The sequence below is a fragment of the Sceloporus occidentalis genome, unplaced genomic scaffold (genome assembly GCF_023333645.1).
Source record: "Sceloporus occidentalis isolate IW3139 unplaced genomic scaffold, rSceOcc1.0.p SCAF_265, whole genome shotgun sequence".
In the NCBI taxonomy this organism is placed as follows: Eukaryota; Metazoa; Chordata; class Lepidosauria; order Squamata; family Phrynosomatidae; genus Sceloporus; species Sceloporus occidentalis.
In genome coordinates this window covers 449,741-474,308 of record NW_028317245.1, presented here as the reverse complement: position 1 = coordinate 474,308, position 24,568 = coordinate 449,741, and the positions used below count along the sequence as shown (strand labels likewise).

General features: G+C 40.5%; 2 protein-coding genes across 2 annotated transcripts; both read left to right on the top strand.

Moving 5' to 3' along the window:
- The first annotated feature begins 6,101 nt into the window (after positions 1-6,101).
- LOC149275792 (epididymal sperm-binding protein 1-like) lies at positions 6,102-12,885 on the top strand. Its single transcript, XM_089504300.1, has 6 exons — positions 6,102-6,168; positions 7,812-7,958; positions 8,305-8,463; positions 9,843-10,004; positions 11,156-11,314; positions 12,881-12,885. Exons 1-6 carry the CDS (start codon positions 6,102-6,104, stop codon positions 12,883-12,885), a joined length of 699 nt encoding a protein of 232 aa, XP_089360426.1.
- A 2,951-nt stretch (positions 12,886-15,836) lies between these two features.
- LOC149275791 (epididymal sperm-binding protein 1-like) lies at positions 15,837-24,418 on the top strand. The gene is made up of 7 exons (XM_089504334.1): positions 15,837-15,999; positions 17,553-17,717; positions 17,935-18,099; positions 19,423-19,590; positions 20,920-21,084; positions 22,847-22,984; positions 24,282-24,418. The coding sequence occupies exons 1-7, from the start codon at positions 15,849-15,851 to the stop codon at positions 24,416-24,418; spliced, it is 1,089 nt and encodes a 362-aa protein (XP_089360460.1). The 5' UTR covers positions 15,837-15,848.
- Positions 24,419-24,568: the final 150 nt, after the last annotated feature.

The window sequence follows — 24,568 nt, the reverse complement described above, 5'->3', positions numbered from 1 at the left end:
TTTCCTTCTTTGCCTAATCTGAGGGGCTCACCACCCACCTTTATGGTCCTCAGAAGTCTTCACTTTGCATTCTATAAAAACTGCATCTCCCAAGCTACATTTTATGGCATCATGCACTTTAGCCCACCAAGACTAGGCAGGGGGACTAGATCCTCTGAAATGATCAGCCAAAATGAGATCACTGACTCCTCTATGCGATTGAATCCCCTGAGGAATTATCAATCAGAAGTGTACTAACTGATGAAGAACAATGATCAATGGTCATCTTAAAAATAATAACAGGTTGCTTACAGTTATTAGCTAAACTGTTCTTTGGTAAGCTGTTTGCCATCCTGCTCTCCTGTGTTTCTATATTTTGGACTATGGGAGCTCAATGAATTTGATTTTTATGAATCAATTTGTGTGATCCACACAAGACAAATGTGCAGATTTGAATTTAATAATACACAATGACATAATTTCAGGTTCAAATAAGTCTCTAAATGTATTTTTAAAAGTGGAGTTTGAGATGACATATTTGGAAATGCCTCTCTAATGATCAAAAACCTGCCAGTTTAAGAGCATAGCTAAGATTTTATATAGTTTTAATGTGATGATTTTAAATGGTTCTTAATATTTTATTGTGAGTTTTTAAATTGGTTCTTTTTGTGAGCCACCATGGGTCCCACTCTGAGAGAAAGGTGGCATGCAAATTAATGAATCAGCTGATTGATTGAAATGTTTCATATTAATAAAGTGCTAATTCAAACCGCAAGCTTTCATATTGACTAATATGTCAGGAGACAGAGGCAGGTCTAACAGATATTTATGCTTCTTGGTCTGGTTGGTATTGGAAGAAGTGATAGGTTATATTTTTCAGAGCTTCTTTAGCACTGGATGAAAGAACCATTCATTGTGAGCACAGTTTGCAGAAGTGGTGCTACCATTCCAGCAATTTGTTCCTTCTCCTCCACCTGCTTTTTCTTCTGCAGGTGTGGTTACTCTACTTTCTCTTTGTTCAGCAGATTTTGTCAGCTCCACTTGACAAAACTTTATGGCAGTGGTCCCCAAACCGTGCCCTTTAAGATATTTTGGACTTCAGCTCCCAGAAGCCTCAACCATGTTGGTCTGTAGTCTGGGATTTTGGGAGCCGAAGTCCAAAATCCCATAAAGAGCACAGTTTGGGGACCACTGCTTTATGGTATCTCATTCTGCTCCATGATCTGTTCAGAATTAAAGTTACAGGAGCCCTGTCCCATATCCAACCTGGCAACCCTAGTGTTGAATTACCATTCATCCGATTATTCAGTAGTTCTACTCTGTTTAGGATTAGTAGTTGGATTCAGGCCTCGGAGCATTTGCTCAGGGTCAGCATTCTTCAGAGAGTCCCATAATTTTGAGGACTTCAAGTGTTCCACCACACATTCAGTCCAGAGCCACCTGTAAACATATTGGTAATGGGGAGGAAGTGGGAGAAATGGAATTTCAAAAGCTCATTTGTCAATGTAGCTGGGTGAATAGAGATCCAGCTGGGTGGAACGAAGTGTGGAAGTGACCTTTTGTTTTGTTTTGTTTTCTGTACAGCTTCCCTTCTAAATGGCTGATGTATTTATTAGCCTCTGATAGTCAGAGGAATTTCAAAGGCTTCAGAGACAAAGATTTATATTTTTCCTTCTTTGGCCATTCTGTATTCTGTCTAATCTGCAAACTAGTTGAGTTGAAATTGCTTGAGATTAATCTCATTCATTGATACAAGTGCAAAAGAACCAAAGCCCATACTAAACTGGTGATAAACCAAGCGTATTTAGAAAATTTGAAGCACCAGTGGTAAAATTGTCTTGGGGATAAGAGTTTGTTGAGGACACTACTCAGCCAATCCAGCTAGTCCAGATAGCCAGGCTCTGATGTGGAAGGAAGAGAAACTGGGAGGTGATACCCTAAACCAAGAAGCAAATGGAAAAACACAGAGTTTAGGGGAAAATGAAGCTAAAAAAACTATGATTTTATTGGAACAATATGTAAAACACTAAAACAAGAACTAAAACCTGCTGTGAGGCTTATTCTTGCCTGTAAGCCACACTTTGTAAGTTAATAGGTAAAACTGGGCTTGAAAACTGCAATTCCCAAAATAATACAAAACTATAACAATTCCTCTGCGTCTCACACCATGTATGGAAACGAGTACACACAATATTATTATAGTTACAGAGTGCACAAACAGAGGCTTGGTTGAAAAGGGATATACAGTATGCCCAAAACAGATAAAAGTGTCAAAAAATTTCAAAAAAACACCAAACACGTTTCGACAGTTGTCTTCATCAGTGGTCCAAAGAACTGTGGAAATAAAATAAGTGAAAATCAAACACTGTGCAGCATAAAGAAGACCATATAGCTGGAAAATAGTAAATGTGTAGGTACCTACTTAAGCCACTTTGTCAGGTAGAGCATGTGGGAACCACCTGTCCTTTTGGTAAGTGGAAGGTCAACTAAGACCTAGAGCCGTGCCTGAAAAATTTAGGCAAAATTTGAAAAAATATGGATTACAATAAAAGCTATTTTGTGTGTAACCAATTGCTTTCCAACTTACCTAAGGCTGGGGTGTCCCACAAGTACTTGTCAGCTCTGATGCTGTTTTGCAAAGGGAAAATTTAAATCCTTTTGCAAACCAAAAACAAATACACCTGTTAGATCTCATCAAAAATCATTCTGCAGTGGGTGCGATCCTGTAAGTAATAACAGTCCCTGCCACAATTAACAAAAAAAAGAAGGCAAACATTTGAAATACTTATAGAACAGCAGACCAGTCCCGGGAACTGGATTACATCTTGAAAGAAAACTCCGGCACAGGGAATTGTTTTGGATGTACACACTACAAACACAGAAACCGCATGGTCTGAATGACAACTGCATTGGTCTTTTTGACACTTTTATCTGTTTTGGGCATACTGTATATCCCTTTTCAACCAAGCCTCTGTTTGTGCACTCTGTAACTATAATAATATTGTGTGTACTCGTTTCCATACATGGTGTGAGACGCAGAGGAATTGTTATAGTTTTGTATTATTTTGGGAATTGCAGTTTTCAAGCCCAGTTTTACCTATTAACTTACAAAGTGTGGCTTACAGGCAAGAATAAGCCTCACAGCAGGTTTTAGTTCTTGTTTTAGTGTTTTACATATTGTTCCAATAAAATCATAGTTTTTTTAGCTTCATTTTCCCCTAAACTCTGTGTTTTTCCATCTGATGTGGAAGGAACTTAGGGTTGCCATAGTGCCGGACCTCCAAACCGGGAAAATGTAGGACAAAATTTTCAAATGTAGGACACACAAAATGTGTCCTACATTTGAAAATTTTGTCCTACATTTCCCCTCGTGATTGCGGAGGGGAGCGGAAGCCAAGCGGCGAGGGAAAGCCTCCACTTAAGGAGGCTTTCCCTCCCCACCTGGGCCCCGGGGCTCGCCGCGATCGGAGGCCAGGATCGGGGCCTCGCCTTGTTCCTGGCCCCCGCAGGGACCAGGAAGGAGGCGAGGAGAGCGCCGGCGATGGCCGGGGCCTCGCCTCATTCCTGGCCCCCGCAGGGACCAGGAAGAAGGTGAGGAGAGCGCCGGCCATCGTCGGGGCTTCGCCTCCTTCCTGGCCCCCGCGGAGACCAGGAAGGAGGCGGGGAGAGCGCCGGCGATGGCTGGGGCCTCACCTTGTTCCTGGCCCCCGCAGGGACCAGGAAGGAGGCGGGGAGAACGCCGGCCATCGTCGGGGCTTTGCCTCCTTCCTGGCCCCCGCAGGGACCAGGAAGGAGGCGGGGAGAGCGCCGGCGATGGCCGGGGCCTCGCCTCCTTCCTGGCCCCTGCAGGGACCAGGAAGGAGACGAGGAGAGCGCCGGCCATTGCCAGGGCTTCGCTTCCTTTCTGGCCCCCGCGGAGACCAGGAAGGAGGCGAGGAGAGCGCCAGCCATCGTCGGGGCTTAGCCTCCTTCCTGGCCCCCGCAGAGACCAGGAAGGAGGCGGGGAGAGCGCCGGCGATGGCAGAGGCCTCACCTTGTTCCTGGCCCCCGCAGGGACCAGGAAGGAGGCGGGGACAGCGTCGGCGATGGCCAGGGCTTCGCCTCCTTCTTGGCCCCTGCGGAGACCAGGAAGGAGGCGGGGAGGCTGCAGGGAGGCGGGGAGGTTGGCGCGGCTGCGCCCAAGAGGCACCGCCTCCCTGCAGCCTCCTCCGCCCTAGGCCTCGCTGCCATCCTTTTCCTCCGCGCGGCCATGCACGGTGGAGGAGGAGGAGGGCAGCGAGTCCCCAGGGTTGCCTAGCAACCCCGCTGTAACCAGGCTTTTCCTGGTTTTTGGCTGCACCCGTGCCGTGACCGGGCAGGTGCCGCCAAAACCGGGAAAACCCCGGTTGCAGCCGGGTTATGGCAACCCTAAGGGAACTGGCTGTCAGTTTCAATAGTTCATAAATGATTGTGCAGTCAAAGCCAAGCAAAAGTCAAATTTCAAAGAAGCAATCTATCAGTGTGAATGGGGTCTTCATACTGGATGTAATTTGCCAGATTAAGGAGCAAGTTCTGAGTCTAGGGTGTCATAAATGCTATGGTGATATGGGATTGGTTTTTGGGGTTTGCTGTCTGAGAGCTGCAGTGTGGATGGCATCCTTAAAGCATAGGTTGCAGTCTGTCAAGCTTGCCATATGAAGAGAACACTGGTGGCATAGGCTGGCAAAGTAGCAGGGCCTGAATACAGTGTGTCCTTGACATTAAAAATGGAGGCATCATGCTTCCTTTATGCCATCTTTATGTATATTTGTTATCCCTTTCTGCATGGACTGTTAACCGTGTAGGCTAAATATATAGAGGATGTTTGGGCAGCTGGTTTGCATACGTCTGTTAAAATTCAGGTTACATTCTGAAGTGGATTCACTGCTCCAGTGATGTCAGAGCTATGAGCAATCACTTCCAAAGCATTTGAAAGGCATCTGGTTAAGGAATGCTGATTGACAGAAATACATATTGTCTGGAAGAAGATTCTTCACATTCAGGCACAGCTAACAGATTGGAAGTTTGGAAGTAGGGACGCTGATATGATCCTGCTTGCTTTCTAATACTTTCAAAGAACCTTATGGATGACATTTGCCTGTAAAAATTGCTCATCACTGAACAATGCATGGACACTGAGTGGCTTTATTGACGTGAATGGATTGATATTTGTTGCATATCATTGAAATGAATGAATGACAATGGAGGCTGCTGGCTTCCATATCAGTGGGGCAGTGAATCTACTTTGGTTTTTGTCAGAACTTCAAAGGAACTATTCATGGTGCAGAGTTTGAATTCCTGTTTATTCATCCAAGTTTCTGCTGAATTTGGGTTGCCACTTTCCTTCTGAGAGACTCTTAATCTCTAGAATTTTGGGTAGCTCCTTTAAAAATTCAGACTGAAACCCAGAGCAGATTTGCTTTCCCACTAACAAGGGGTCTATGAATGGAGGGCTGAGCTTTGCCCTGTCTTTCTGAAATACTCAGAAGAATAATCTTTACTCAAGTGTCATCATGTCTACAGATAGCTGTAGTTATTCAAAGATGAAGTGGCATTATTTAGATAATCTTGTATACAGCAGTATAACTCAGTTTAATGACATAAAACGTAGGATGCTTGGCATCACATAATGGCCCTGGAAGAGTAAAAGGTAGATCTTAGGGAAATGGAATCTGCCCAGAACTTCCATAACCAGTCTCAATCCCCCTGCTGTTTTTGAACCACAACTCCCCTCACCACTAACTATGGGTTACTGTGGCTTATTATAATAAGTGCTGGAGTCCAAGCTATGGTTGGTAAAAGCTAGTTAAAGAATGTTTCACAGTAACCAGTGGAAAATTCAGAAAGCTCAGTCCTTCCCACCATTCCATACACAACCACCAGGCTGTGGTGACCTGCTAGCTTTGGAAGAAAATGGCAACCAGCCATGGCAGCTCTCCTGGAGAGAAAAAGGAGGTAACATTTTTGCTGTGGTTCCTCCAGGATGAAGGAAATGTTCACTTGAGCTGGGAAAGTGATGTGGGGAGAGGCCAAACAGAGATTATATAGCAAGGGGAACATGTAATCATTCATATCCTACAGACTTACTAGCAAGCTAAAGTGAGATGTTTGGTTTCCTAGCTCTCCTGACATTTGTCTGCAATTTCCAACAAACCCACGCAGATGGCAAAGGTAACATTAATGCCAAAGGAGGGTCTTAGATTTTTAGGCGATGACTTCAGAAAACAACAATGGAGGGGGGGGGCTGGATATGTTTTCCTCAAGGCTTATGCACTCATGAGGTGACCCCAAGCTTGTACCTGGTTGGTCTATGGCAGGAGAATGAAAAAAATATTATTGGTATGACCTGGAGTTCCCATAGGGTTGGGTGAAAGTGTCATTTAGGATACCAGCCTTTGAACATGTCTTCATACATAGGGTAGAAAGAACTTGATTTATGTTTTAAAAAGCAATTCAAATCTGGGAAAACTCAAAACTGATGGGGTTGACCATCCACTCAGGTTTTAGAATGTTTAGCTATTGATAGTTTCAGTTTGAATTTCTGTTTGTTCATCAAAGTTACTCTTTGGAATTTGGTTTGCCTTTTTTTTCTCCTGAGAGACTCTTCTAATTTCTTTCCAGTTTGTTTTGTCTTTTTACACTCAGCCAATGAAATTCAACTTCTATTTACTTTGCTAAAGTTTTGATGAAAGGTGGGAAGGACACTGTTCATCATTTTTATGCTGCTGAAGTAGGTTTAGGAAATGGTTTTAGAAAATGGTTGGGTGGATAAGGTTTTTAAAACTATTGTAAGGACCTGTTTTATTGAGCACAGTCTATACTGGGAGCAAACTCAGTAATTCTTGAACAGACCCATTAAAACGAATCAGAAATAAATGAAACACAAGAAGCTCATTTGATTTCAGTGGCCTCATATCGATAAGGGTGGAGAAAAATCAGAGTGTTGTGATGGTTGCCTTTTACCATACGTTGTGTGGCAGGTGTGGGCTGGAACATGGGAAAGATATGTAATAAACTAAATAAAATAAATGGATTTGAAATCAGCTTAATACATTTCAGCTGAAAAATCAACCTACCTTGGATTTTCTAATGCACATTTAATTTATACTATAGGTTACCTTTCTTTTAAATATATATGTTTACTATAGTTGAAACTGTATATGTTACAGGTTTCATTAGTTCATTTGAAGTTATTGATTTCTCACATCTGCTTGATTGTATTGGGTCTGTTATCCTTAGGAAGTTTCATCCAAGCAGAGGGTTCCTTATTTCAAGTAAAGGGAAACTCCACTCTTGTGGCAGATATTAACAGAGCTTTTACTGGTCCATGACTCAAGGGAAAAGAGCCACATCTGACTACAGTGCTGGGATGCAGCTGAAGGGATATTAAAGTTTTGTTGAAATTGTACATCTTGAGAAACAACCTACCAAACAACTGATAGATAATAGATAGCAAGAGAGAGCTTGTGGCCTCCACAGTTCTTGTAACTTTCAGGAAAGGTAATACATGCAAACAGGAGAAAATTTATCTAAGCACATCATGGGTTGAATTGAGAAGAGTGTATGCAAGTGGATGATGCTCATATAATTCCAAAACCTTACCCAACAGGGAGAGCTGCAGTTATTGTCTAAAATGCTTGAATTTCATTTCTTAATTGATGAGGAAGAGAAACAGGGTTGAATTGGGTCTTTCCTATCCTATTCTCTATCACCACCCAACAACAGATTAGTAGAATTTCAGAATTTCATGGTGCCCTTATTCCTGGCTTATCCCACATTAATTTCATCCCTAATTTCCCACACTTTCTTTTCAGATTTTCCATCTTGTGTCTTCCCCTTTGTTTTTGATGGGAAATCGTACTCATCATGTACCAAGGATGGGGCTATTGATGAGCAACTGTGGTGTGGTACAACTGCCAACTATGATGAGGATGGCCAATGGAAGCACTGTTCTGTCCAAGGTAGGTAGGTCAGAACTGTGCTAAAAATATACTCTGTAGGCAATGCATAACCATGCATATGATGTCTTTACAACTTGCCCATTACTGCTGAGCAAGATTGTGTCCGGTTCATACAGAACTGGCACCATAAAGAAGACTAGGCATTAGCTTCTGTTTGTAATTTCTACAAGTATGCTTACTTGATAAATTCTAGAATTACTATATATTAGAATAATTAAAGAAGTCAAGGGGTTTGTCAATGGATTGGAGTAAGTACACACAAATTGTAACATATCTACTTTTTAAGCCTACTGTTATACATATTCACTTTTCTCTTTACTGAAACCGTTATTCTCCATTTATTCAGAGCATGGAGGAAACTCAGGAGGTAAACCCTGTATTTTCCCCTTCATCTACAAGAACCGTACATATTACACCTGTACTGAAGAGGAGAAAGGAGGATTCTGGTGTGCCACCACAAGAAACTACGACAGGGATGATAAATGGAGCTACTGTGCTGACACCAGTAAGAGAACTGGTGGTGAATGATGACTTCTGTAATTACCGGTACTCTAGAAAGGAAGAAACAGTGGATAAATGTACATATAGAAATCTGGACCTTGGAACATTACTTAAAAAAATCATTAAGACAAGATGAAGTCATCCATAAATGAGCACAACTGTAGGATGAAGCTCTGTAGCATAATCTTTATGTCGTGGGTGGGAGAAATGTGCCCTTTAGATGTTATTGGATTACAACTCCCATCAGCCCTAGCCATCAAAGCTAATGGCAAATGGTGATGGAAGGTGCAGTTCAGAAATCTCTGAGAGGGCAAACTTTTTCTAGCTTAGGTGTAGATACAGAGGCAACCAGAGAGGAAGGGAGAACTGCAATAAAGGATTAAAAAAAGAAGAGTGTGCAGCCACAGCTGGTGGTTTCCATGTCAGTGGGATGAGGAATATGGCCTAAGGTTTGGTCTATGCATGTGATGCTGGAGCAAAGAGAGTGAATGCTATTTTAGCCTACATTAATAGAAGCACAGTTTCCAAATTAAGGGAAATAATATCCCCACTATATTCCTCACTGGAGTACTTCTGGGTGCCACATTTTAAGAAAGATATAGACAAGTTGGAGCAGGTTCTGAGAAGGGTAACAAAGAAGATAAGAGGTATGGAGCACAAATAATACAAGGAAATGTTGAAGGAGCTGGACATGTTCAGTTTGATAAAGAGAAGAGTGAGAGGTGGCACAATTGCACTCTTTAAATATCACAGAGAGGAGGGTGCAGATCTGTTCTCTGCTGCCCCAGAGAGGAGGACCAGGTCTAATGGTTTTACCAGATCTAATGGTTTTAAGTTGCAGGATGGTAGATTTTTATTAAATTTATTGACAGTGGTTGCCTAGAGAGGTGGTGGGTTCTCCAGTCTTCAAAAAGAGCCCAGATAGCTACCCACTTAGGTACTGTAGCTGGAGATTCTGCATTCAGCTGGGGGTTGGACTTGCTAAGACTCCTTCCAGCTCCATGATTCTATGAACTATGGCAGTGTTATTGGGTTTTCTTGTCATGATTTATTCAGAGGAGGTTTGCCATTGCCTTCTTTTGAGGACGAGAAAGTATTACTTCTTAGGGTATCCATGACTAAGCAGGGATTCAAATCCTTGTCTCCTGGAGTTCTAGTCCAACATTCAAATCACTCTACCTTACTGGCTCTCTGCTCACTTGAGAAGAGAAGTGATAAAGGAGATAAACTGTGGGAAGCTAAACTGCATGCCTACTGAATTAATTTTGGAGATGGGATTCAGCAACTTAGCTCAACATCCTATCCACTATCTCTCTTTCTTCTCATAGTGCTGTTTTTCTAACACTGTGTGAATGTCTCTGTCTTTTACTCCACTCTGTTTAGGACTAGATGCCAATCCCAAAGGACCCTGTGCATTTCCTTTCATCTATAACCATAAATCCTACTCATCATGCACGACAGATGGGATTTCTAACAAGAAGCCCTGGTGCTCTCTTACTGACAACTATGATGCTGATTTGCAATGGACATACTGTGAACCTTCAGGTAATAATAATAATAATAATAATAATAATAATAATAATAATAAAATTTTATTTGTATACCGCCCTTCTGAAAAGGTAGGAGATAGTGGAGAGAGTTAGGAACAATCTCTGTGGCAAGAGAGGCAGAATGCTGTTTTGGCTTTCATTGTGAAGTCCAAGATGTTGTGACAATAGGTCTGTGCCTTCCAATATGGAACTTTATTTGCATGTGGGAATTCTGATTTGCGAAGGGGTTGGCCAGAGGAAGGTTTACTTGCTACCACGAGGTGGTGTTGTGAGTTGGCTGAATAAATAACTAAAAGGTAATCACCACTACTGCCAACAAGATAAGAGAAGATTACAAACTTCCAAAGAATTTCTCATACCTTCCACCTAATAGAATGGATGCTAATGTGTTTTTTTTATGATTCAGGTGCCAAAAGTGCAAAGGTTTACTATTTACTTGATCTGATTTATATCCCACCTTCCTCCTTATGCATGACCCAAGGCAGGCTGCAGCATGTAAAAAGCAAGATGTAATTAAAACATTATTTATAGAAAAGTGAAACAAAGAATTAAATAACAGTACAATTAAAACAAGATTAAAACAATATAACCTCATTGATCATGTTAAAAATAAAAAAAACCTCATGCCACTCTAAACCAGTGGCATAACTGGGGTGGGCGGTTCCGGTGGTACAGACACATCAGGTGACACTCCAGAGGGGGTTATCATCCATTGGGATAGTATATGGCAATGGCCATGCGGGACTCGGAAGGTGGGTGGGTGGCAGCGACTGCGTAGCAATGGCCACATGGGACTTTGAAGGCTGGGGTTGGGTGGCTAGCCACCTTCTGGGTCCCATGTGTCCATTGCCCAAGGCCAGGGGAGCTGCTGAGAAGGCCCAGTATGGCCCCAACCTTTATAAGGATACAGTTTACCTCAGTGGCACTACAGATGGGAGGATAAATGAAATGTTTTGGGGTGCCACCAAAAGGAGATAGGATAAGGGTACATAAATGTTTAGATTTGAGAATTCATCTTCCATAGATCTTATATTAGGAGCTATTGCTTGTACTGTCATGGTATCTTTGAGTAATGCAAAATGATATCTCCTTCTGTTTTATACACAAATCATATATATGTGCCTTCTTTTTAAGATTCGAGGCCAGAGCCAGAGGTGAAGAGTCCATCTTGCATCTTCCCCTTTATCTACAAAGGCAAGTCATACAGCATGTGCACACGTGAGGGGATGAGTAATGGGACACTCTGGTGTGCCACTACCAGCAACTATGATGTGGACAAGAAATGGATGCCTTGTAATGTCACAGGTAGGAGGGGAGCAGAAGAATTGTTTTTGCAGATTTAAAAAGGAGTGGGGTCCAGAATGAACAGCAACGAAACTGCTTCAGACAAGTTTCCACCACCTATTATCAAATGGGAATGCAAAGTGGTATGGAGGGGAACAGGTGTAAAATGTTTCTGCATTGATGATGTACTGTTTATTATTTGTTTGGCCTAGTCCTGATGAAATGGCAAGAAGTCAGCAAATGCTAATTCATGTATGAACTTACTCTTAGGCCCCAAGTATTTTGGAACTAAAATTATAAAATATTTCTACACTGGATCTAAAATTTAGAAATACTAAAGTTATAAGTCTGTGCATGTTTCAGAAATATTGATCAAAGTGTTTATTTTAGTTGGAACTCAAAAAAAGTAAGCTCATTCAATAGAATCCTGTGAAACAATATAGTCCACTAGTATTTGAGGAGGATTACTCTATAGATTTTCAGATAGAGGAAGATTCTGGCTGAAAAAGAGTTTGAATGGGTTCACATTTGAAGGAAACTGCATGATGACAAATTGGATCTTCATCCCAAGAATGTCTAGAAGGGCAGAAGCAGAAATGGTCTGGAATATGCCATACAGGTAGTAGAAGACAAAACTTCTGGTTACTCTCACAGATGATCAGTTGACCGTAAGGATTAGCAAATCAATGTGCTCCTATTCAATGTCCTTTCATGTATTGCTCCATAGAAATAAATCTGTGTGACTATTCACATTTAAGTACACATTTAAATAAGGTTTTGTTTTGGCATGTTGTTGCCGCTGTGCACATCCGGCTCTTTCAGTCTGTTTCGGCCTGAAATTCTGCTCAATCCATTGGCAATATATATGAATTTCATCTTACCATATGTGGAATTACAATGACTGAATTCCTCTAACATCTCTATATTATTATTATTATTATTATTATTAACCTTTATTTATGAATCGCTGTAAATTTACACAGCGCTGTACATACAATCTTTTTAGTTAGACGGTTCCCTGCCCTTGGGCTTACAATCTAAAAAGACATGACACAGAAGGAGAAGGGAGTGGTGGAGGGAAAGGGTAAGAGGTCCAGCAGTTCTTCTCTACCTCCGAGGCCTGGACCAAGGCAGATGGACTGGAGGGAGGGCTTGGCTTCATAATGGATGGTTAATCATTTTCCAGGGAAAATACATACTCTCAAGTAGGATAATGCATATACAGTACATAGCAATACAGGAAATGGTTATGAGCTGCCCAGTGTCATAGCAATGTTAATATGCATGGCTCATGCCCTTTACTCCATCTTTGTTATTTACCCTATCTTATACTTTGACAATATGCATTTGTGTCTAGAGAGGAAAATATCTAATGGGATCTAGGACCAGGAATTGAATTTGTGACATGACACAGAATGCAAATTGTTCACAATGCAAGAGATGCTTGTGAGATGTATGAGACACCTTTGATTTTTTTAAATGAATGAAAGAAATTGGAGCACATATAAGCCTAACCTCTGCACTAGAAAACATTATGCTTCATGCTGGCCATGCCAATATGCCTTGGTCTTTGCTTTCCTTCCTCAGCTTAAGAGGGAAATATATAGATCCTAAGGAACTGTGCATTTTTCCTTTCCTCTACAACTTTAAGTTTCTTTTCTTGTGTACAAAACTTGGAATGTATGGCCTAAAGATTCTTGTATGCAAGAATAAAATACATGAAAATTTATTTCCCTAGGTGGCACTAGTTCTAGATGTATTTATGTGGAGCGGGGCTTTTCTTGTTGCTGTTTTGTTCTTGTTTGAAAGAGACAACAAAGTTCTTGGCTACTTTTTGGTGGACCTTGTAAACCTTCCAATAATATTTGTGTTTGGGAACTTCAGGTGCAAAATATCTACATCAAAATATTTATGAAGAAATAATTATCTTTCTGTCTTGGCTTTTATTATTTTTTGTTATTAAAAAAACCTCAGGACCTAATAAGATTGTGGTATATATTCCTTCATCTATGAAGGCAGGATTTACACGAACTGTGCCACAGATGGGCAGAGCGAAGGAAAGTTGTGGTGTGATATCACCATAAACTATGATGTTGAGAAGAAATTGAAATTCTGTAAGGAATGGGACCCTAGCAACAACTTCCATGACTCCTTGCATGTTGTTTGTGCTGTTTGACATCTGGTGGTACTATGTTATCTCTGTGTAGAATCCAATATGACAGCTTCCATGTCTATAGGTAGCACAACTATGGGTAACTCATAAAACTTTACTTCCAGCTTCTTTTTCATTTTAAAATACAGAAACAGGTCCAATGGTAGAGAATCCACTTTGTGCTCTCCCATTTATCTACAAGGGTGTTTCCTACAATACATGCACAACAGAAGGCATGAGTGATGGGAAACTGTGGTGTGCCAACTCCAACAACTATGATGTGGATAGGAAATGGGTGTACTGCAATGTCACAGGTAAGAAAGTAGCATGTGCTTTTCCTTTAATTTTGGAGAAAGGGAGTCCATAATTACTGAAAAGTTAGAATGAAATGGGTTGTGGATAGAATGAAGTGAGAAAGGAATAAGTGTACTGCCAGAAACGTATTGTTAGTCCTGACTGAAATAGACCCATTGAATGAATCAGATTTACTTAGATATTGATTCACCATTTAGCAAATGATTCAGGGTGCTTTTCCTAGTTGGGACTAAGCAACAGGATTCTGTTTCTACATTTGTTTCCCGTTGCTTCTTCATGTAATTGCATATATTTTTAAATTTTATGCAACTGTGAAATTGTCTCTACCATCATGGAGAGGAATAGGCAACAGAATGATCAAAACTGTTTACCAATTGTATTTTTATTGTAGCTAGAGATAGGTAGCTTGAGTAATTTTTTTTGAAGGGCGAGATTAATTAATTAATTAACTAATATACAACCTTTCTCCTGAATGAGATTCATGGTGGCTCTTACAATTATTTGATAGGGAGGAATGTGTTTTGAAGGGACCTACCAGAATCTGGTGACAAGCTTCTGATTGGCTGTGGAGTCATTCAGCATGAGAAAGTGGAGAAATGAGCCATTTATACTACACTATTATAGTACTAACAGAATCCCATGCAATCCTGAAATTTGCATTTAAGGGAAGAACATTTAGAATTCTCTGCCAGAATGCACTACTGTCTCCTCAAACTACAAGGTTTTGAACCAGGATTTGATAGGATATTGTCATTGGAGTTAAAGTGGGATCTACTGTTATGATCATATGCTGTGAATGGTCCCCAGTCTGTACCATTTGGTAGATGCAGATGTCATGGCTGCTCCTTTATATACTCAGTGAATCCAACTGAGAAAGCACTGTGACCCTTAGTTCTAGTCCATAGCTGGCTACTTATGCATGACTGGCTTCTTATTATCTTTGGCCTCCATGAACTCTGACTGTCCTTCTCTACTCAGGGCCAGATGCAAACCCCAAGAGCTTTTGTGTGTTTCCTTTCATCTACAACCAGAAGAGCTATTTCTCATGCACAACAGATGGAATGGGGGGCAAGAAGCCCTGGTGTTCTCTCACCACAAACTATAATGCAGACTTGGAGTGGACATATTGTGAACCTTTAGGTAAGGAGAAAGGGGAAAGAGGAAGAAACTGGGTTGAGAGGTAGTGCATCTTTTGGAAACAGAGTCTACAAGTAAATAGTTGTGAATTAATGATAAGTTGTGTGTTCAAGTTGTTTCAGAGTTGTTTCCTAAGGTGAACCTATAATGGGGTTTTCTTTGTATGATTTGTTCAGATGGTATTTGTCATTGCCTTTCTCTGAGGTTGAGCCTATAGGGATGGAAAGAATATTTGGAAATATTCCAAAAATGGTTCGAATGCTGAGAAACTTGATAAGAAGAATCCTGGGACAAAAATTTTTGCACTTCAGGACTTATTCTGTGCAAAATTTGCATGTAGTTGTTTTACAAGGGAAACAGCATTTTATGTGTGAAAAATAATATTTCAATGCAGAAATATCTATTCTTGTGCAGAAAGTACAGTTTCCTGTGGAGAAACTAATAGAATATAAGCTAAGATAACTAATATAAGATTTATTCTGCAGAAAGTTCACACATACTTTATTTTTTACAGAAAACAGCATTTTCTCCACACAGGAATTGGTATTTCAGTGTTGAGATGTTATTCTATGTGCAGAAAGTGCTGTTTTCTGTGCAAAACAGCCATGTATGAAATTTTCTCTGGATAAGCTCCACACTGGAAATAGTCTGCAAAAAAGGTGTGGTTTTTAAAGACCTCTTGCAACAGGAAGAGAGCTGCTAAAATTACTCATTGCTACCTTAAAGAAGAAACTTAATGAAGGTTAATATCCCTGGTTCAGGATCCTGTAAGAAAGAACAAAATTCTAAGGAAATATAAGTAATTCCTAACTGAATAATGTAAATAGGCATCAACTGGAATAATATTGCTAGTGATTGTACAAAAAAATAGTTTAATAATTGACATGTGATAGTAATATTTACAATAATAACATCATTTCCCCCCAACAAACAACAGGACCTGGTGAGGTTATGGAAAAGCCACCTTGTTTCTTCCCATTCTTTTACAAGGGAAACGTTTACAACAACTGCACACCCGATGGTCGGAGAGACAGGAGACTGTGGTGTGCCACCACAGACAGCTATGATGCTGACAACAAAGGGAAGTTCTGTCAAGAGTCAGGTAAAGGAGTCAAGAGGTAGGAGAAGGAAATAGCAATGTGCACCAAGAAGACCTAACTTTAAAGCAGGGGTAGGCAATCTTTTTGAGCCGGGGGCCGGGTTGCTGTCCCTCAGACAACTGGGGGGCCAAAGCCAAAAAATAAATAATTTAATAATTTTTAAAAAATTTAAAGAAATAAATAAACCGGGACAAATGTAGGACAACATTTTCAAATGGTGGACACTTTTTTTAAAAAAAAGTGGAGGACATGCAAAAAAATTTGCTGATTTTTAAAAAAATGTTAATATAAATGCATGTTTCTGAGGCGTCTATAGACAATTGCCCCCCTTGCCCCTGCGCGCGAGGGCCCCAAAGGCCCCGGCGGCAATCGGCGGCAGGACCGGGCTGCGGCCGGCCCATGGGCCACAGGTTGCCTACCCCTGCTTTAAACTCAATGGCTTTAGTGAAGTTATAGAAGCTTTTTTTGAGTCTTCTTTTCTGATTTACGTCTTCTATATGTTAACCAGGAAGCACCTTTTACTGCCACCTTGCTGCCTGCTTTGCTTTTCTGAAAACATGCCTCCTACACCTAAACGTCAGCAATAGATCACATTTAGGTGTAACATATTATCATAACCCCTCTATAATGAGATGGAGAAAAGCAGAATTTCTGAATTATACAAACATTTGCCTGTTCAGTCTTTATCCCTTTGAAGCAATCCCTGAGCCTTATCACATGACAAAAGAAAGCTGACATGCAGCATGAAGAAGCAACTTTCTCCTTATCTCTCTGCATCCTTTCTCTTACCAAGGGAGACTGTCATAAAAGTGTATCTTTTGTCACAGTGGAAAAATGCATTTGGCAAAAGGCATGGTTTTACAACCATCTCCCTCTGGAAGGAGAACGGAAATGCTACAACAGCATGAGAAAAGGCAAGGAGAAAGCCACCTCTCTCTCACTGCATGTTGGCTTTCTTTTGTCAAGCAATAAGCCTCCCAGTTTAACATAAAGATGTTGAGGGTGCAGAGGAAGCAATGAGTGTGCTGCTGGGGGCATGCTTCAGTTTCATATTCTCCTTGTAGAGGAGCATAATTATAGAACACAAGAAAGGGCTTTAGTTTATTAAAGAAGTGAGCTGAATGGAAATGAGTGGCCTCAATTAAAAGAGGTAGTTGAAAAGTAGAGGGCAGCAGCAGTGCCTCATCCATTTTTCACAATATAATTTTTTTCTTTGGGGCCTTCAGTTTTGACTCCAGCTGGGATTTCTTTGTTGAGATAGCAGTAGCAGTACGGTGATGGGGCAAAAATATTTGGGAGCTTGTAAGCAGCAAAATTGAATGATGTACGTAAAGGTTTGGATTTGTTGATCTCCTATCTCTTCCTTGTGTAAAGAAAATCCAGAATTTGAACTTTTTGGACTTCATTTCCCAGGATTCCCCAGCCATCTCTTGCAGAGGGATTCTGGGAATTGTAGTAAAAAAAGGCAACTTTTCCAACATCTATCTACAATGACACCTGCTATGACCCATACAATCTTCCTTGTACATGGCTTCTTTTTATTTTTAATATTCAGCACCAGCTCCAGAGGTGGAGAGTCCATCTTGCATCTTCCCCTTCACCTTCAAGGACAAGTCCTACAGCACGTGCACAAGTGATGGCATGAGTGATGGGAAATTCTGGTGTTCTACCACCAGCAGCTATGATGTGGATAAAAAATGGGTGTATTGCAATGTCACAGGTAGGCTAGCACTAGGGTTTTTGGGGCTGAGAGTGTGTGATACATCCAAGGTCACCTAGCTGGTTTCCTTGCCTACCACTAGGATTTTATGTCTCCCACCCTAGAGGAAATATGTACGGCTGTTAATCTCTCATGATATCATACTTTAATATAGAATCATGTCTATGTTCTGGGTGGTCCATAAATCCTTGTCCCCACCTCTGCTTTTTTCAATCAGGTCCAGACCCAAATGTAGAAGGCTCATCTTGCATCTTTCCATTCATCTTCAATGGCACCTCTTATGATGTGTGCACAACAGAGGGCATGATTGATGGGAAATTCTGGTGTGCCACCAGCAGCAACTATGATGTGGACAAGAAATGGATGTATTGTAATATCACAGGTGGGAGGAGAAAAAGGCATGCATTTTTAATAGTAAAAATACAAATGCTCTGATCTTCAATGGGAAACAACACCTTATACATTGTTTTATTGCTAAAGCAGGACTGCATGTGACCTGCAGCCTATACAGCCCTAACCCTTGAACTAAAGAGAGGGCTTTAGAGAGGTGTTATGTATATGCATGTTTGCTTTATATTATATTGCTTTGTGTTTTGATAATTTTGATAATTTGTTTTTACAATTGTATTGCATAATTTTATATTTGTATTCCTTTTTCTTTTTGCCTCTTTGGAGATGATCACACTGCCAGTTCCCACTGGGATAGATGCATGTTGTAACTGTAACAGATGAATCTTATTGGACAGCCTTGTGGCTAGGCAGTGGGCAGCCTGTATCAAATCTGAACTTCTCTTGCAGCTTTTCAAGAATGGGAGCTGTGGAAGAAGCCCAGATTTGATACAGGCTGTCTATGGCCTGGCCATGGGGCTGTCCAATAAGCCCCATGTCTGTCTGCTATGGTTACAATACACATCTATCCTGGTGGGAATTGGTGGCACAATAATCTCCACTCTCTCTCTCTCTCTCTCTGGAGTTTATCAGAATGGGGAAAAAGATGGGAGCATAGAGGGATCCTCCCGTCAATATTGGACAGTTTGGCAAAGATTATCACACGATGTTTCAAATATCCCACAATTACCCCGTGAATAAAGAGGAATTGTGGTGCCGCTTTTTATTCACAGGAAAATCCAAATTGCACAACATTTGACAGGATCATTATGTTATGCTCCCATCTTTTTTCCCAGTATGGTAAACTCCTCTGTTTTCATGTGTGTTTTGGGCTGTACACCTTTGGCAGGGCTAGCTGGTTTTTGTTGTTGTTGTTCTTTTATTCATAAAGCTCCATATACACTGATGGCACTATATAAATAAATAAGTGATGGTAATCATAATAATAATGTATAAAAAGGTGAAAAATGCTATACGTTAAAAAGCTTAATATAATTCTTTATCTAAAGCAAAAATAATGAAAGATACAAGAATTTATTAGCAGAATGAGCATTTTGCAAAAGGTCCCTGTTTCAATCCAGAGTGTTTACAGGTAAAGCTAGGAAAAGGTGAAACCCCATGGACAGTTATTACCAGTCAGTGTTAACAATACTGGTCTAGAGAGACCAACAGTCTGAATCAGTATAGGACAGCTTTCTAAGTTCCTGTGACTTCTACAATATATGTCTCTGAGAATGAGCAAATAGGGTAACAAAGCTGAATTAATGTTGCTGCCTTAAAGACTATGCTTTCCCTCTCTGATGTATTTAAAATTCAGGACCTGATGCGAATGTGAAGAGCCTACCTTGTTTCTTCCCATTCATCTATGAAGACAGGATTTATACAAACTGCACTACAGATGGGCAGAGCAATGGGAAGCTGTGGTGTGCCACAAGCAGCAACTATGATACCGACAAGAAATGGAGGTTCTGTCAGGAGGATTCAGGTGAGGGAGTCAAAATCCAGCAGAAGGAAATGGGGATGAAGTCACTAGAGGGAGCCTCAGGATGTATTGTTGGAAAGTTTCTGAATGGGTTAGTGACCCATCATTACTCCACATCTTGAAATTGTGTTTTTTAATTCAACAGTTTACAATTCTCTCCCTAGCAGGCAATCAGAACAAGAAGAGTTTGCAGTTGGAATGACTGTGTGCCTATGTGTTTAAGGGGAGACAGAGCATTATACAAACTACTAAGAATTGTTCTTATCTCTATGTTCTATCAGAATGGACCAGGACTTCTTGCATTCTACTCATCTAGGTCTCTGCTACCTGCTATGTTGGGCCTTCTCTGCTTGTGTGGATGTAATTGGGTGGTGACTTCTTTATGCTTATTAAATACAACTGGATATTACAATGCAAAACAAAATACCATCATTGTGATAATAAATGCAGTTACTATTTATATAATCTGTTACTCTGGATGGAGGTCTTTGTGTGTAAGTTTATTATGTTTTATGTGTTATGATATGAATTTTAATAGACTTTATGCTTCCCTGTATGGGTGAAAAATAGGAATATGTCAGAAATAAATAATGAGCAACTCCTATTCTGTTACCTTTGTGTACTTCATACATGAGTGTGCATTGCTTGATTTCATGCCAACAATATTGCTCATATGGCTGCGCCTTATCCATATGAGACAATACTGTTAATTTAATGGTACTGTGACATTTATAACTTCTTGTGCTTTTATTGGTGCTTGTATTATTAACTATGTTGTAAACTGCCTTGGATTCTAATTTTGGGAGAAAAACCTAATACAAATCTGTCAGTCAATTAATCGGCCAGCCAACTAACTAAATAATACGTCGTGTGCTGAGTTAGATTTCTGATCCTTCTAGCCCAGTACTTTCTGCTTAGACTGGTCAGTGTTGCACCATAGTCTGCAACAAAAACTTTTCTCATTAATTAATACTATGTTTTTTTTTAACCTGGAGATACTGAGAACTGAACCTGAGACCTTATGCATGCAAAATATATGCTTTACCACATTACTGGCATATCCCCAGGTTTGCAATGGAATGTGTGGATTAACACTAGCATTGCAATGGAGGTGATATGGAAACCTTTTACTTTGGTGTAATGATAATTCACTCATACATGGGAGTCACCACTTGGTGGTGCAGTCATTAGATGATAAGCAGGTATCTGTGAATTATCTGTTTCTTCTCTAAGATGGACTGGGTGGACTAGCTTAAGAGGAGAAGAAGACATGGTATCGAGACCAGAGGATTGTTGCTGTCCATCAATAATCCTTTCTTCCTCATCCTGCAGGACCAGGTACAAGTAAGGAAGTACCTACGTGTGTCTTTCCATTCATCTATAATGGTAAGAATTACAGCAGCTGCACAGAAGATGGGCGAAGAGATGGGAAGCTCTGGTGTGCCACTACTAGTAACTATGACATAGACAAGAAATGGCTCCTTTGTACTATCACAAGTAAGAAACTAGCACGGGAGAGAATTTACTTTTCTCTGGGTCTTATTCTTCAGTTTTTATCAATGAAAATCCTATACCAACATCTTTTTTTGGGAGAGATCTGATATTGGATGGCTTGCAACATCATTTTCTCACAGTGTCTAGTTTGCTTGGCTACATTAATTCTCAGTTGATTGGTGAGACTTAGTAAATGGCAGTTCTTGCTCCACTCTGACATACTAGGGTTGGCTGAGATTTTTTTGTTTTTGTTCATTTTACACCTTATTCTACCAAAATTTGAATGTGGGAGAGAGGAATGAGTGAGAATTTAATTTCTCTGTGTTTATTTTCAATCAAAAGTCTAAGAAAAGTAGCTGTGGCTGAACATGGTCAGCAAAGATGGAGTTAATGTGGATGTGCAGAAACTCAAGCATTTAAAAATAGAAATGATGAGAAAAATACTACCAGTAGTTCAAACCTCCCCCAATAAAAAGAGTCATGATCGATCTGATTTTTTCCATGCACCTGTAGTTTATTCCTCTAGCATCTATGTTGTGCTGCCACCTAGTGGTGACTTATACTTTGGACTTTATCACACAGGAGGCTTCCAGTGAGTAAACAGGCATGAAATCATCATAAATTGTGAAAGAAGCATGATCGGGGTTCATACCCCCGTGCACTTCTCCCATCAGTAAATTGTCATGGAGGCATCAGGGCTTACTTCTCCTGTCAATAAATTGTCATAGAGGCATGAGGGCACACTTCTCCTGTCAATAAATTGTCATAGAGTCGCCATTTGGTAATAATGGAAGATGCCATTAATACCAAATGGTGGCTCCAAGGACGCTTTACTCACTGGAGAAGTGAGCTTGACACCTCCATGATGATTTACTGACAAGAGAAGTGTGTGGGGATGTGAAGCCCAATCATGTTTCTTTCACAATTTATGATGATTTCATGGCGATTTACTCACAGAAAACCTCCTGTATGATAGAGTCCTATGTCTGATTTTTTAAAACTTGTTTAACTGTCACAGTTTTACCAAAAAGGAGAAATTCTTTACCTGAACCCTATAAAGGCAACTGCAGGGGTTACAGATCCACTAGCACTGACACCAGCTTCATTGCCCCTCTACTAAGTGGCTAGGCCTGGGAAGCCACCATTAAAAATTTTTCAATGTCCCAGACTTCCAGAGCATCCAGGGGCTATGAGAATATTAAAATGGCAACCTTCTTGCTACCCATTACTATCTTCAGGTGGCTGCCTTGGACATAACTATATCTGCTCCTTATACTGGGATGCCTGAGGATTCAAGTCTTTGTGAACTCCAGTATGAACAGATCCAATCAACACATCATGGATTATTACATTGATTGAAATTTTCTGGCCCACAGACTTTGCACTTACTGGATGTTCCAACACAATTCTCAGTTCAAAATATTGTATTAAAATACATTTAAAATCGCATTATTTTCTGCTAAAAGACATTTAGGAAGATCAGTTTAAATACAGAGGATTCTGTCTGTCTAAATGCAAACAGCTGGATTCACTCACCTCCTACATTCATGTGTGTTTGCATCTAGTACCCACCGTATTGCAGTTTCTGGAAAACTTCTCAGTGCTTGAACCAACCTTGATCTAAAATGAAAAACCAACCAATAAACAAAACAGGAATTCAGAAAATAAAGTATATTTCCAAACTACAGTTTTCAGGGTGTCTGGGAATTTTGGAATGTAACTGCTTATTTTACTTGTCTTTCTGGCTCCATTTTTTTCCATTCAGAGACAGGCTGTATATTTCCTTTCACCTATAAAGGAAAATTGTATGAAAGCTGTACTTCAGTGGATCAAAATGAGGGAAAAGCCTGGTGTGCCACTGCTCCAGACTCCCAAACTGGCTTGAAGTGGAGATTATGCAATGGTGAGTAGAACAGAAGGGACAAATAAACAAGAGAGAAAGTGACTGTTTTTATTTATAAGGCTATTGCTCAGTTAATCAAATATTGTATAGGTTTTAGTCAATGAATTAAGCTGACTGATCATAATGGTTTCTTGGCACATTACATGCATTTCAACATTATCTAACGCCAATCCTCATGAGGGTGCCCTTGACCAATTCGTCATATTTCCTCTCTGTTTCCATACTACATCCCAATACTCATTCATATGGTTATCTACTCTCCTTGGCTTTATGCAACACCCTTCCTCCTGCCTTTGTCCCCCTATGACGCCATCATTATTAAAACTGAACTTGTTGCCTCATCTCCATACCCACAAAGTTTTGAATTTGTATTGGTATTCTCACACACAACCAGTTTATATAGGTCTGTCTTTGGATTCTCCACTCCAAACATGCCTCTGAGGAAGTAGGCTCAAGTATACAAAAGCTCATGTTACCAGCTTCTTTCTTTCAGTTGGTCTCAAAGGTGCTACAAGATCCCTCTGCATACTGATTTTCCAGATTAACATAGCTATACCTTTGAATTCTATCCTCATAGAAGGTGACATACTTTTAACAAAAAGAGTGGCTTGGTGTCAAGAAATCCTTTCTTGTTGAAGATTAGAACCTTTGTGAATGTTCCTGGTATCTCTTGCTTTACTACATCACTTCCCATGAGTCAAATTCTGAACATTTGTTGACTTGGTTTCCAGTCCAGCAAGGCCATTTGATATATGTGAACTGCTTTGAGTAAGAATGTTTTATCTGTAAAGCAGGATGAAAGTATGAATGCATGAAGAAATCAGATGGATAGATAATGGATGAATGAGTGGGTGGGTGGATGGATGGATGAAAGAGTGAAGGGTCTTAACTAATCCAGACATAAACCGTCTGCATTTCCACATCCCCTTTCTCTCAAATAGAGATTTCAGGCAGAAATTTAATCAAGCGTTTGGGGTAACAACTGCACCTACTTCATTTCTGCCTGGGTATTCACTGCATGCTCTTGAGGTTGCGAATTTGCATTAAGTATTTTGCAGATGCATCAGGCAAAAATTTATGGTCTGTGTATGAAGCATGTCACTGGGATAACCGCACCTGTTGAATTTTTGCCAGCTCTGCATAGCTCAATGCCAGCCTGAAAGATTAAGCGAAATGTGGGTGCAGGGAGCTTAATGACAGATATGGTACAAGATCTTCACTGCTTACATAATGTGGGAAGAATCATGAAAGTTAACCCCTTCAGTCTAACGTGCTTCTTTTTCCCCTCTGTAATTAGAAATGGACTGTATCTTCCCCTTTGTGTTTCATGGCAAGTCATACAACACCTGCACCAGAGCTGGTCGCAATGATAGAAAGCGCTGGTGTTCCCTCACTGCTGATGCTGACACTGACAAGAAGTGGATTCTGTGCTGATTCAGGAGAAGGGAGTTCAGGTGAGACAGTGGCACAGTTGATTTGGTTCACAACACTACCTACCCATGCACTGACCAGCTTTCTCAAACGGAGCTCCCTCCATCTGTTTAGGACAACAGCTTTCATCAACCCCACTCAACATGCTTGAAA